Source organism: Rhizophagus irregularis, chromosome 18, assembly GCF_026210795.1.
Source record: "Rhizophagus irregularis chromosome 18, complete sequence".
In the NCBI taxonomy this organism is placed as follows: Eukaryota; Fungi; Glomeromycota; class Glomeromycetes; order Glomerales; family Glomeraceae; genus Rhizophagus; species Rhizophagus irregularis.
The window spans coordinates 126,946-142,012 of record NC_089446.1 but is presented as its reverse complement, the minus strand read 5'-3'; the positions used below and the strand labels follow the sequence as shown (position 1 = coordinate 142,012).

Below are 15,067 nucleotides of genomic sequence, written 5' to 3'. Positions count from 1 at the left end.
AGTTGAATTGCTTCATTAATTAAACTTGGTTAAAAGATTATTATAATTTATAAATGAAAATGATACTCGAGCAATTTCAATAAACCACTTCCGAACTAGTTGTATCCTTCCTTGTGTATGTACAGTATGTATATATTTCATTTTTTTAAAATGCAACCAAAATCATTACACGTGATTGATAATTTAGTTGATATAAACCATTCCTTTTAGGGTTTTTCTAAACTGGATCAATTTTGGTGTTCACCTCAGAATCATATTTATTATTTTTTTTTCGGTCTGAACGATGCTACAGTCATACTCAATAATCTTATACATTGTACTTGTAAAAATAAATGGGTTAACCATTTTTATGTTAACTAATCAAAGTCTAAATACACTAAAAAAAACTAGATAACTTTGCTAATCACTGACGCTATCTTTAATTGATAATTTGTTTTCGTTTCTTCAATCTTCCTCATACACCACCAAACAAATTCTCTCTCTTTCCTCTCTTTTCTTTAAATTGTTTTTATTACCATGTGGAGAATTTATTTATGTACTTTGTTTTAAATAATTAACACATGTGTATTATTAGAAAGAGAATATTGGTACGCATACTATATTTGATAAGCATATTTGTTCCACAAAAATAAAAAATTGGTACAACACAAACTAAAGCTACATAATTACCGTTTAGCAATCGAATCTTAACCTTTACCCAATATGGTCTCTTACTATCCATCTATATTAATAATTTTAATATGTCTTCTTACTGTTACGTTATTTTATCTAGAATTTGATAATATTACTTCAACAGCACAAACAGTATTCACATCCTCCTCCTCCTCAAATGAAAATAATACTATATTAACATATTCGACAACTTTGAAAAAAATTCCAATACAAACACCAAATCCGACACAAAGTTCAAAACCAAGTTCAAAATTCAAATCAAAAAATCCCATTCCCAAAGAAAATAATATTAAGTATAGACCAATCCCATTCTGAGGGAAAATGGAATGTAAAAGTTATCATGAAAAGAAAGGAATTCCTTTCAAAAAATTATGGAATTGGCCACCAGTTCAAATCTTTATTGGTATATGGACAGTAGCTGATAAGTTTGAAATTCGAAATCTTATACGAACATTAAATATAATACAGAAAATGAATTTGGTTGGTGATAAAGTGGATTTCAAGTTTATTCTTGGTATACCACCTGAATTTACTCCTGAATTAGAATCTCAATTATCCATAGAAAATAATACCTATGGTGACCTTATAATGCTGAATAATATAGAGAATATGAACCATGGCAAGTCATATTATTATTGGAAGTGGGTTGCAGAGTATTCTGACATGCAATACGATTATGTTATAAAAACTGATGATGATGCATTTGTACATTTTCAAAATCTGGCTCTTAACCTTCGTCCATTGCCAAGAAAAAATTTGTATTATGGATTAGAAAATCGTGATATCTTTATGTATGGAGAACTTGAGACTCTTTCAGTAGATCAGGTCTACATGATCGCCACCTCTTCATTCAATCAAACCGAATGGTATGGACATGAAGATCGGATGTTGGGATCCTGGTTGCTTAATCATGTGAATTCAACTCTAATTCGAATATCAGAAAATTGTTTAATTTTTAATGATCCAAGAACTAAAAATCGGTTTAGTAGGAGACCATGGGCATCACCAAACTTGATCGTCATACATCGGATAAAAGAAATTTCTGCATGGAAAAGTGTCATTGATTTATATATTCCGAAAATTATCAGTAACAAATTTTTTTCAGAATTTTAGTTTACATTAATTCTGAGAATTTATATTAAATCAAAAAATTGAAATTTTTTCTATAAGCAGTGTTTATTTCACTATCACATGATCAAATAACATCCATGTCACCCCATCCAAGAGACTTGGAAATTTTCCCTTTCTATATATGTTCATTATTTTTTTTTCTTTAAACAAATTAATTTCCTTCTTAATTTTCAATCTTTCATTATATTTTTCCTTACTCAAATAATTAGTTTTACTGTCTCCTTTTCAATTATTATATTAATTTAATTTTTAATTTTTATATTTGTATTTCAAATCCATAAATATTATTGTATATGTTCTATGTAAGCACTGGACATTTTTCATGTATATTATTGATCATTTTATAATAGTGATACACAAATTTTAGTCACTTTATAATTAGTGATATACAAAATTTTGATCACTTTATTATAAAACTAGGAAACAGAAACCGTTGTAAGTCCAGAGCGAAAGATTTGTACAAAAATCCAAATATCTTTAAAAATTCAATTTGTACAAAAAATCTGGCATCCCTAAAAAAATAAAAATAAAAAATGAAACATTAGAAACGTTTCTTTAAGGTTAAACAAGTAAGAAAAGCCCTCACAATTTACCTTTAAAAGTCCGGCATGTACAAAAAACCTGTATTCCTAGATAAAAGAAAATAAAAATGAAACGCTAAAAACATTTCTTTAAAGCAAAACAAATAAAAAACAACTCACCAGTCCGGTATGTACAAGAAATCCAGAAACCTTAGGAAAAAAATAAGAAAGTCGTTTAAAAGAAAAATATACTTACTAGCCGAAATCTAAAAAAAGGTAATCATAAACTTTTTTACTTGTTTATTTTTGATGTAGCATGAAATTTCAATACACATTCTGTGCGGACCAATCAGAAATGACGTGTGCAGACAACCGGAAATCACTATGTGACACTAATTGTTATTAACCTTCGTAAAATTATATAGTCCTTCGTTACGCTCCAGATAATAATAAATAAGATACACAAAAAAGGTTTTAGTTACTTATATCATACATATCTAATAACTTTATTATCAATTATTATTTAAATAACAATTACTTGCTTTATTACATATAAATTATTACAAATGCAGTTAACTTTCTCTAAGTGCACTTTCTATTTGTTAGTTAATAATAATTATATAAATTTTTTTTTTTAGATAATACTAGCCAAATTTCTATTTCTCTTAACCAAATCTTTATATTATACATCTCAGTTTGGTTAAAAGTCTACAAGGTTAAGGATGCTTGTGTTACTGAAAAAGAAAATCTTGAATTTGAAAAAGTCAGATAATTAATAGTCTAAAACAAATAAAAATTTATAAATTAAAAATGTTAATTAATTGATATATTGATTTTTTTACCAACAGCAATATCATTTAATTTCCTATTCTCAAATTTAAAAACCAATTCTAAGACTTTTAGTAAATGTGGTAGATCATATTTTTCAATTATACTGTTCAACTTTTTGTTAAAAAGTTGACAAAGCATTCGTAAATTAACAGCAAGAAATGGATCAGTTTCACTAGACCTTAAATTGAAACTATTTTCAAAGGAAGTATTAAATGACTATGAATTATTAAGCCAATTTTTTAATTCTCTTAATTCTAAAAGGTCTTTTATACATTCCACTGCCATCCAATGTAGTTCTGTAGAATTTCTTAATTTTCTAGCATTTGGTCCAGAAATGAAAAAATAAAACAGAATATTACATTTATCCATTTTTTTATTTTTGAAGTTTTTGTAGTATAGCATGAGTGCATCTTGTAACTTTTAGTATAACATTTTTCCTTATTGGTAGTCCCATTCTATACCAGAACTATAAAGCAATGAATTTGGGTTTTCATATAGTAAACCTATTAAAGTAACAGAAGGGTACTCAGTTATAATGTAAAAAAAAATTTGAGTTTTATTGCTACATACCGTTAGAGAATACATCATCAATTTTTAATTTTATTTGTACTAAGTTAAAAGAAAATATAAAATGAATAGATGTGAAACAAGAAAGGTTAAGCAAACTAATCATTATGACACAAAGGCTTACCTAAATGTTCATCTAAATTGGATTAGGAAACCAGAAAAGGCAAAGTCAGTTACTAAACAAGACATCGTGATTTTAAGTTACCAATTATGGTGCAAGGGCTTATCTCTTGACTTGTCAACATATCTCCTCAAGAATTTAACTTTTGCTTCATCTCCTGTAATTATCGAAAGAATTACTTCTACTTTAGTTGTGTCATTGTAAGTAAAAAAATGTGTAGCTTAGTTCTTTTTTCTTCATTATTGAAAGAAAATTTATTAATATTCATAAAAATAGGACTTGCTTTATACATTTTTTTTATTTTATTATTTGAAATAAATGTTAAAAAGGAAACGATGAGTCTTTTAAAAGAAAAAAATGATTTTCTAAAGATTTATAAAATTTATATATGGTTTAAAATTAAGCTATATGAATACGTCTTAAATCTGATTAAACTATTATGAGAACATGTTTTATAAGTCTAAAGTATTAATTAAGTATACTGATTGATATGAAATAATTATAAAATTTGAGTCATTTTAAGTATTTATTATATATCAGATTCACTGTACAAAATTTTTTTTAAAGAGAAATGCTATGAAAAATATGATGCTATCAAAAAGAAAGGATGTATGTGAGTCCTATTTCTTTGCTCTCTTACATTTATAAAAAGTATCTATAACTAATTTGTTTATACTTTTATTGCTAATTATGTGATTCTCATTCCCACAGCTTTTTACTATAATAAATTTCTGAAATAAATTATTCCACCAATATTTACAGTATTTTTGTCTATCTATATCTCTTCCAAATATACAAAATATTATTTCTTGAAATCTCTGAGATTAAGAAGTTTTGAACTTATAGTTAGTTAACAGATTTTGCAATCAAAAATTTGACTGAACTCGCCTATTATGTAAATAATACCAATAAAAATATATGATATGAAGATATGAGAGCTTTGCAATTTTGAAATCTCCAGTGTTAACTAATCTTTATGTGAAAAGGTAAAAAAAATCTATATTAATATGCTTTATAAAACTCTTGGCATCATAAGATAATATTAACTACTCTTCTTATCTTTTTCCTATCAAGATATAATAAGGCATGTAGAAATTTGTGAAAGTTTAGCCAACTTTTCCTCCTTAAAAGCTATGCTTTTTCAGGAAATAGAATACCCTATTTTGAAGCAAAATTTTGCTAAGAAAAAAGCATTAACCTTTATAAGATTAATTTCATAATGGATCATAATTCAGCAAAATAAAGTAAAAATCAAAATGTTTACTGCTTTCCTAATAACTTCCATCTTCACCAAGTTTATCAGTACAAAAAGAAGACATATGTAGTCAAAGAATATGATTTTGTTTATTTTCCTGTTTATTTAGAAAGCGGATCACGTATAATAATACGATATCTATATAACATAAAATATATATTAATACTTAGTATTTCATGAAATAAAGTTTTATCTCATTCTGGAACAAACTATTTTTCTATCTAATCTTATATCCTATTCCACTCTCATCTACTGTAACTGGAAATGAATCATTTACATTAGCAGATAAAGTTAAATATATCTTATTTTATGGAAACAGAACTTAGAGTTCAGCAAGACAACTCTCAAAAAGAGATTAGTAACCGTATTTTTCTCAAGACAATCAAATAAATGCTTTGCAATTATAGTATGTTAGGTATAAAAGTGAGCTTATGTCAGATTTTGCAAACTTTTCCAAAGAGTGTAAGGACAAAAACTTAAAGTTCTTCTCATATAAGATTAAGGCATAAAGATATTGGGCAAATATAGAATCAGTAGCAATGATATAAAAAAATCTTACTATTTATACCAGACCCTGTAAAGATTATAACGAAAATGAGTTAAATAAATGACAATAGTTTATTTGTCCAATTATAAGTTCAGTAACAGAAGTTATATGTTGCAAATATATTTCCTAAATATTATACATACCTATTTTCATCGCCAGGGAATAACTAAGAATTACTTTTGACCTGCAATTTGAAGTTGTAAGTGATGATGAAACATCAGATCAAGTTGATTACATAATCAATCCATAGATATTATTAGTTATGGCTAATTGTTATTGATGAAGATAATTTAATGGCAGACTTTATACAGAACATAATGCAATTCGAAAGCTCTTACCATATGACTATAAGAAAAAGAAAGGTATCTGCTGTGGTATTTAATAATGATTTGAGATTATCTCTATGGGATCATTACTACAGGTAAGATTTTTTCATGGCAAAAATAATTAACATGAACAACTGTTCACGTGCACTGATTTTTTGTTTGTATATTAACTTATGCTTTTTTTTCTAACCTCAGATTGGTACTTTATATACATTGAAAAGAATCTATTACTCAAACTCTGACTAATATCATTCTTATATATCAAAGATATTTTAGATAATGATATAAAACTTTATCAAAGAGTGAAGAGAACTAGAACAAAAAAATATATTAAAGAATAATCTTTCTTATACATTAGCATAGAAACAGATTCCCTAGAGAATCAGTATCATGTAGTCTGCTATACAGGATATTTAAACCTGGGTCATGTAATTATTGCCATTTTGACTAATAGTATAAACTTCAAAATTAGTAGATAAATGGATTTTTGCCTGCTTTACAAGTTTATCTAAGGCATCAAAGGTGCTTTTGAATGACAGTTTTGACTTTATCTATGAATAATTGATTTTGCTGATCACTCTTAAAAAAATTTAGGAAATAACCGGCAAAGAAGTTTTTCATATATAAGTTAAAAACGGCATTCAAAACCCCTGTTGATGCCTTAAGTAAACTTGCAGAGCAGTCAAAAATACATATATTACATAAAAAAAGTAAAAGGATGTGACATTAGTATCATTATATTTCGCATGATCTGTATTCAAATACCCATATAACTAAACTTTAAAATTTTCTATCTATATTTTACTTTGAAAGTAATTTTCAAAAAAAAAATATTAGTATATTTCTTTAAAAATATTATAAAAATGATTTTTATATAAATATATTTATATTTTAAAAAATTTAAAAAGTTAAAAATGTTTCATAATAAAATAAATAAAATTGCTACAAATTACCGACGGTAATCATCACTAGTATCACGTGATTTTTAAAATTTTGGCCAGAATTAAGTGATCTACATACAAATTTCCTTTTTTGGAATCTTGTATAACACATTTCTCCATTTTTTATAAGAAACAAAATTGCCTTTTTGAATTGTATAATATTACTCAAACTCCATAAAAGGAAATTTATATGTTAATTCCTTAATTCCGGCCAAATTTTATAAAATCACATGACACCGGTAATGATCACCACTGGTGATAAATAGCAAACTCCTAAAATAAATATTAATAATTTTAAAAAAATAATAATAAAAAGTGTTTAATATTTATCTTTTAAATTAAATTTTTAATTTAAAAAAATATAAACTTTATTTAAAAATAAAATAAAAAAAAGAAATTAATTCATTAAAGGTGAATTTTATTTTAATTTATATAAATTTTATTATAATAAAGTTAAATTTCATCTTGATTTATATGTAATATATAATATTAAATTTTCCAATATTTTATATAAAATAATACATTTTATATATAATATTATATTAAAAATAAAAAAACTTTTATTTTTTAATTTTTTTTTTTAATTTAACTTTAATATAATAAATATAAATAAAATTAATTTTAACTCAAAATAATTTAATCTGGATAATTTAACTTATTAGTAAATTTTATATAATTATATAATTTTACCAAAAAAATGTAAATTATAATTACAGTCAACTCTCTTTATAGTCACACATTTGGGACAGTCCATATTTGGTGATTATGAGCAAACAGTCTTATGACTTTATCTTTTATTATTAATTTTTAAACGAAAAGTACAATAAACAAATCGAACAATATTACAAATATCAAATATAGAAAATAAACATAAAAAATAATAAAAAAAAACTAGCTTCACGATTCATACAAGTAAAGAAATCTAAACAAAATAAAATTAAGTAAAGAAAAACTAAACTATTATAGAAACGCATACCCCATCTTTACCCGAAGGCCAGTGTGAGTCAACTATCCAGCATGTCCTAAGATCCAATCCGTTACCAAAAAGAAATCCTAAGTAGAGGCTGAACTGTTAAGCGGCGCCAAAAATCCAAATGTGAAATCCAAGATCCCCCACGGATTATAGAAGAGGAAACCCAAGAAACCCAGGAATCCAAGGAAGCTGTCGCCAAGGAAGGAGTCGAAGAGTCAAGAGGAATGTTAGAGGAAGGACAAACAATAGAAGAAGGCCCAAGAGCTGACGATTTCATTTTTTTTGTAATGCCTTGAGCTGATTCCCAATGATGAAAGAAAATGGAACGGCACAACCAGATTTGGACATAAAGGTCAAAATGAAAGTCGTGCAAAGGTGTATCTAAGATAGACCATATGGTAAGTGAAGAAAAGTAATTTTCAAGAAATGCTGTAAGGGATATCGGTATAAGTCCTCGTGCGAGTCTCAGGCAAGACAATGAAGGAGGGTCACAATTCCAACAATCAAAAGCCATAAATTCAGCAGCAAAAGAGTCCGGTAAAGGTATTAAAGATGACGCGGAAAGGTATTTGTCAAGACAATTAGTCCGAAGAGCCAATAGAAGAGTTTTAAATGTATTTAAAGGGCTAAATTCTGGTAAGATATAAGGACAAGTCCACAAGTGGTCTAAAGTCTCAGGAGAAGAATTACACTGGGGACAAAGCCAACTTGGATTATAAAGATGAGGCTTTCGTCTCTGAAGAGTTGTAAGCGTAGGAAGCATATCTAAAAGTAATTTGATACGAAAACTACAAAACTCGGAACGGCCATTCCGATGAGAGACAAATTGCTTATTATTATTGAGACAAAATTTGGTGCAAGCCCAATCAATATCAGAAGTTGAAGAATAGGAATTAAATCTTGGTAATACAGCAAGAGTTAAAAGACTTTTGGCGTCAAAAATATTTCTAATAAATTTCCGGATATTCATATCCACAGGTAAAGACTTAAATTGTAAGATGCAAGGAGCCATCAATTCCGATAGCGGACAAGAAGAAAGATGCGAGTCAGTATGAGCAGCCTTGGCTAATGCGTCCACATGATTGTTCAAAAGGTCGTCAGCATGAGCAGGAACCTTGATCAAGGAAACATCCAATTTCTTTTGCAACATAATAGTGCGTATGGAGAACCACAAAAGATGGTTGGATTCTTTAAGCATTTTGGGAATAAAGGGAGCATCCACATACAAAGACCAAAAGGAAAGTAATTGGGCACAATCAGTGGCGACAGTAAGCTTTGAATACCGAGGGAGGGAGTCCAATCCGTGCAATAAAGCAAAGACTTCTGAACGTAATGCAGAAGGAAAAATGGAAGAAATGATATTATAATGGGATTCCAAAATAAATCCATCAGGATCTATAGCAGTCCATGCATAAGCCATCGAGGATACCGGATGACTAGAAGGAGGAAGGAAGGAACCATCAATATAAAGTGTAGACACTGAAGGAGGAAGTTGGATATCAGAAATCCTGGGCACTTGTTCATTCATAGAAAGTAACCGGTCTGGGGCAAAAAGGTGAAACAATAAAAGAGATTTGGCATAGCCTAACGAGGCAGAAAGTGAAACCGAGCAAGTATCCGCACGTATATAAGTACGAGGTTTTGTCGGATAACGGATCAGACTTGATAAAGACACATAGGAGAAGCACTTTTCAGAGGGACATCGTTTAAGCAACGTCTTAGAGGTAGAGGATCGCGGGAGAGCAGAGGCACAACTTTGGCATGCAGTAAAATCAGAAAGCAAGTCATCAACCGAAGACGCAATCCAATGTGAAATAAGAGCTTCATTGCGTGAAGCAGGATAGGTAGTAATCACACGGCCAACAAGAAAAGAATTAGTATTACGATTAAAAGAAATAGCCCATTGAGGGTTAAACCAATAATTTCGACTAATGTCTATAAAAGAAATAGAAGCTACAGTATGAGAACTAGGAATTCTAAATTGTTGTAAAATAAAAAAGGAAGATGAATTAGGAATAACAATAAGATTAAACAAATATTTAAACCAAGCAGGCACAGATCTTTTGTTCGATACTCGTTTAAGAAAGCGTAAATCTTTCCATGAGAGAAGTCGAGAGCCGCACGGTGTAATCAATTGAGCAAGGAAATGAGTACAGAAATTTTTTCGAACATTTTTCATGGAAGTAAATAATTCTTTCGGTAAAATAGATCGGAGCGGAATCGCCGGACGTAAATCTTTCCTCGGAGGTCGGAACAATAAAGATCACGTGATATTTAATCGGGAAGAGAACAATAAAGAATTGAATAAAGAATGTGTTCGTAAGGGAAAGGTATGGGACCATGGTTCCAGGTTGATAGTAGAAGGACAAGCGTCACAGTCCAAAAAACCTTGGAGATAAGTGATCATATAATTGGCAAAGAGCTTATATAAAGGGTGAGAAAAAATTTTCTGCCATGAAGCCACATAAGATGATAGAAATCGGCCAAATGCTTGTTGAATAGAAAATGGTAACAATGTGAAAAGCGCAGGAAGATAGGTGACTGAGGCAAGGCCAGCCTTCTGTCGAATAAGGGAAAGCATTGGAGAAACTATGCGATTAATGGTGGATTCAGCAAATAATGTGGTTTGTAGGCGAAACTCTAGCCTCGGAAGTAAAACAATATTATAAAGATAAGCCACGTGTTGTGCCAGAAGTTTCTTAGGACTAAGTAAAGCAGCCATATCTTTGACCACGGAAACAGTTTGGTTTTGAACAAAACGAGAAGAAGCCGAAAGATTAAACCAAACACCTAAAAATCGAAAAGATGTAGATAAGGCTAATGCCTTTAAAGTAAGGGTATGAAATGTAATTAGAGGAGATGGAAAAAGGTCAAACACAATAGTTTGAGAAAATTGTTCAGAAGAATATTTGGTGATTATAAAGAGATGTGACTATATAAAAAATTTCTTATATTTGTATATCATAATTCCGGTGTAAACGGTCAAATATCAAGCATGAAAAGATGATAAAATTCAACTACCAAACGTAATTGCCAAATGTTAAGAACGAACAAATTAATTATGGATTGGCGTAGATGGATAAATAATTAGCCGAAAAGGATAAACATTTAGGAGGAGTAATGGGAATCCCATAATTTTTATAAACTCAATATTTTAGTAATATATAAACTAAGCGATATCTATAATGTTGATAAACATTTAGGAAGAGTAATGATCTACATAATGTAATATTCATCAAGTAGTTGACAAAGAACCAATAGGATAATTAGAGTCGATCAATTGCGGCTTAGCAATCTTTAACAATAAGAACGATTAGAAAGAATAATTATAAGCCACAAAAGATAGATTATAAGCAAAACACATAAAATGAATTGAAAGAACATATAGAATAATGTCAGAAAGATTTAAAAACACAAAATAATATAAAAGATAATATAAAAAGATAGTATAAAGATGGAACATAAAAGATAACATATTAAAAAGAACATATATAAAAAGATAGCATAGCATATTAAAAGATAGCATATTAAACGATAGCATATTAAAAGATAGCGTATTTAAAATATAGATAGTATATTAGAAAGATAGTTCAAAGATAATATAAAAGATAGTATATAGATAGAATAGAAAGTAGTATAAAAATTGTATAAATAGAGAACGGAATTCAAGGTAATTCCATAGTTCGCATCCACAGAACTCAATAAAATATAAGTTTTATTTTTTAATTATTAATGAAGTTTAATATTAATTAAAGGTAATAGGTTCGCCCTAAACTTTAATTAATGTTTGATTAATTAATTTTAATTAATGAAAATTTAAGAAGAATTAAATATATGTTTTGAAAAGTGATAATTCGTAGCGAGAGCTATCGAAGTTTGAAATTAAAGGTAAAAGTGGATATAATTTGAGGAAAATTCAGAGAAGTTAATTTTATTTTATACCGTTCAACGTTTTATATTACTAACGCTATTTATTTTGTGAACCAAGAATGTTGTTGCATATTGTTTGCTGATGTTGTTGTTCGATAATTGTGTTTTGATCACGTGTTTGTTCGTTTGACTGCTTGTTCGTTCGTTCGTTTATTCGTTCGTTCGACCATGGGAATGCCCGTTCGATGTGGCAACTCTGTAAATTGATGACAGAGGGAATTGGGGGATCTCATATGGTGCATGCTCCGAGAAAGGAAATGATCATCATCACATGATTATTATTATAATGAATATGAAAATTTAATTTCGTTAGTAAGTCACTGATAGGTATTATTAATCAATATTTTATTTTAGAATTTATTTTTAGATTTCAGGTTTTGACGAGTTCAAAAGGAACCAATAAATCAACAAGGATTTAATCGAGTTAAAAACTTGAAAAGGTGAAAGATTGAAGTTTGAAGTTGTGCAAGTAATCATTTAATTGATAGAAAGCACAAGAATATTTCTTTCGGGAATAAAGTACCTGAGAAATTTCATAAGGAGATGTGGAAGTGAAAGATGGATTTTGAAATAAAGATTAATAATGGGAGAACACCAATGTATTGTCCGGGGTTCATCTGTGTGGTATGGGTTACCTCTGAGTTTGGATTTTGGATAAATGCTCGAGATTGGAAAATTTTTATTCTTCGACATTAAAGATTATAACGTATGGGTTACGTCAAATCTGGATACCCAGCTCAATAACACGTGAATTGCTTTGGGGACGGGGAATGAAAATTGTAAAGACACCTACTATCAAGAAACATTGGATGGATAAAATGGGACAAACCTGAAAACTGTCGTGCTTTTATTTCAATGTGGGGTATCTCCAGCGGGTAAAAGATAGAGATAAGCTCAGTATAGGTCCACCAATTTAAGAAAGTTGGTTTAGATGAGTTTTATGGATAGCTGATGACTTTTGAAACTGGATTTCGGAAGATTAGATTCACCCGTTAAGAGACGAGTCGGCCAACGAAGGAGGAAAAGACTGATATGTTGTATTGTTACAGGTCCTAGGCTACATTTCAGATGAGGGTTCCTGGTGTAGTGTCCTAGTTCACGCTTTCATTACAATGTTCCGTTAAAAGAAGAAAAAAATAGAAGGATATTTACACATTAACGAGCCGTATAATGAACATTACGTGCAGTATTTAATAATAGAATAAAATCTGAAAAGAAGGACATTTATTTAAAAGAAGAACATTTATTTGAAAAAGAATATTTATTTGAAAAAGAACATTTATTTGAAAAGAAAGACATTTATCTGAAAAGAACGACATTTTGTGTGTTATAGATTAATTTATATAATATAGAATATATAATAAGAAGGATTTATGTGGATGGTAAGAGAGATTGGAAATTCGCAAACCTTAAAACTCCAAAATTTTCATAAAGTTTGTGATATGTGAAATTATGGATCTTGGTGACAAAAAGATGTGACAAAAAGATGTGACAAAAAGAGGTGATAAGTGAAACTATGAATCACAGTGACGAAAAGATGTGACATGTGAAATTATGGAGATCGGTGATAAAAGATAAATTTGATGGCACAGTAAAAACCTCCGCAGCCTGAGGAGATCGTGGACTTAGAAAAATTTTTGAAATTTTAAGGCGCAGTAAAAATAAATAGTAAAATATGGCATAGTAAATATATAGAACCGAAAGATGGAATCGAAAGATTGAAAGAAGTAATCTATTCAAAGATAAAAGAATGTTTAGAAGATCAAAAATAGAAATGATAAGAACGAAATATATATATATAGAGAGAGGAGTCCGATTGAAATTCTGGATGGATATTCATAGCAATTTAACTAAAGCATATAATGGAATGGTACCATCAATGGGAAAGCGAATATAGAACACATAAGGAGGAACACGAATTAGGAACGGAAGAATTGGATGAATGTTTAAATTGTGAATTATGTTATCCAATAGTAAATGAACCAATAGTATTCAAGAAATTTTGGGACGCGTTATTTAAATTTGAAGATGCAATAATAATATACAATGACGTAACGATTAAGGGAGTACTAGATTTATTAAGTATGAATAATTCGGAAAGAGAAGATACAATACATAAAGGGAAATGTAGGGACATAATGGATAGAATAACGGAATCAATAAGATATAGAATACAACCAAAGATGAAAGAAAAAGGATTACGAACAATTGTATTAGTAATTGTAAGAGATTGTATTGAAAGAAATCTAGAGAATGAAGTATTTGATAGATTAATTGGAAATCCGGAATTAATAGAACACAAATATATTTTAGAAGATTGGGATGTTGAAAGAAGGTTTGAAAAATTTTGGCAATGGTACAGAATCGCATCGAAAGAAGTTGAACCATTACGAGTAAAGACGGAAGCAATAAAGATATTCAGAGAATTACTTTATGAAGAAGAAGGAATAGCCATGAATGAGGAGGAAGTAAAGGAACTAATGTCTGAAATAGAATATAAGAACATACATATAGAAAATGTTCACGAATATCACAAGAATATGATGCAGAAGATAATAAGAATATTTATAGATACTAGGGGTTTTACAAAAGAACCAGAAGATTCAGAAAGTGAAGATAGTCCAGTAAGTTACGAATTGGAAAATGATTCCGAGGAAGAATTAGAGATAATAATAGGAGATAAATCATGGAAATTTAGTGAATTAAGAAGAAGGTCAAATGTTATGGATGAAGATCAACTGAGGTACATTTGGAAAATAGGAATAAAGTTGATGATAGAAATGGATATATTGGTAACGAGAATATTTATGGATAAAATTCAAGAGATAGAGGAATTGGATGAAAGGGAAAAAGAATTGAGGATAAAAGAATGGTTAGAAAAAGAAACAATAAGATGTGAAAAATGTGGTAATAGAAGGTTCGAAATGGACGAAGCGGATAGCGAATGCGGGGAATGTGTTAAAGAAGCGCAGAAGAATGAACAAGATGAGCTAATAGAATTAAGAAACAACTTAGAAAAATTGGGATATGAAATAGATGTGTCAGAAATTCAAAGAATGAAGAGTTTTGGGGTAAATAATCGAATAATAGTAACTAAAGAATTTGTGGAAGAATATATGGAAATGATAGATTTGGAAGATAAAGAATTAAGAAAAGAAATTCATAAGTGGTTAAACCAGAATACAACTTGGTGCGAAAGATGCGAAATAAGATGGATGAATGATATGTTTAGATTAGGATGGATGGATGATA

At 29.1% G+C, this 15,067-nt stretch overlaps 2 protein-coding genes across 2 annotated transcripts; both read left to right on the top strand.

Moving 5' to 3' along the window:
- Positions 1 to 993: 993 nt before the first annotated feature.
- Positions 994 to 1,785, top strand: OCT59_009679 (uncharacterized protein; the record flags this gene model as incomplete). The annotated part of the gene is made up of 1 exon (XM_025326781.1): positions 994 to 1,785. The coding sequence occupies one exon, from the start codon at positions 994 to 996 to the stop codon at positions 1,783 to 1,785; it is 792 nt and encodes a 263-aa protein (XP_025174416.1).
- A 2,001-nt stretch (positions 1,786 to 3,786) lies between these two features.
- Positions 3,787 to 4,047, top strand: OCT59_009678 (uncharacterized protein; the record flags this gene model as incomplete). The annotated part of the gene is made up of 1 exon (XM_066132524.1): positions 3,787 to 4,047. One exon carries the CDS (start codon positions 3,787 to 3,789, stop codon positions 4,045 to 4,047), a length of 261 nt encoding a protein of 86 aa, XP_066000163.1.
- Positions 4,048 to 15,067: the final 11,020 nt, after the last annotated feature.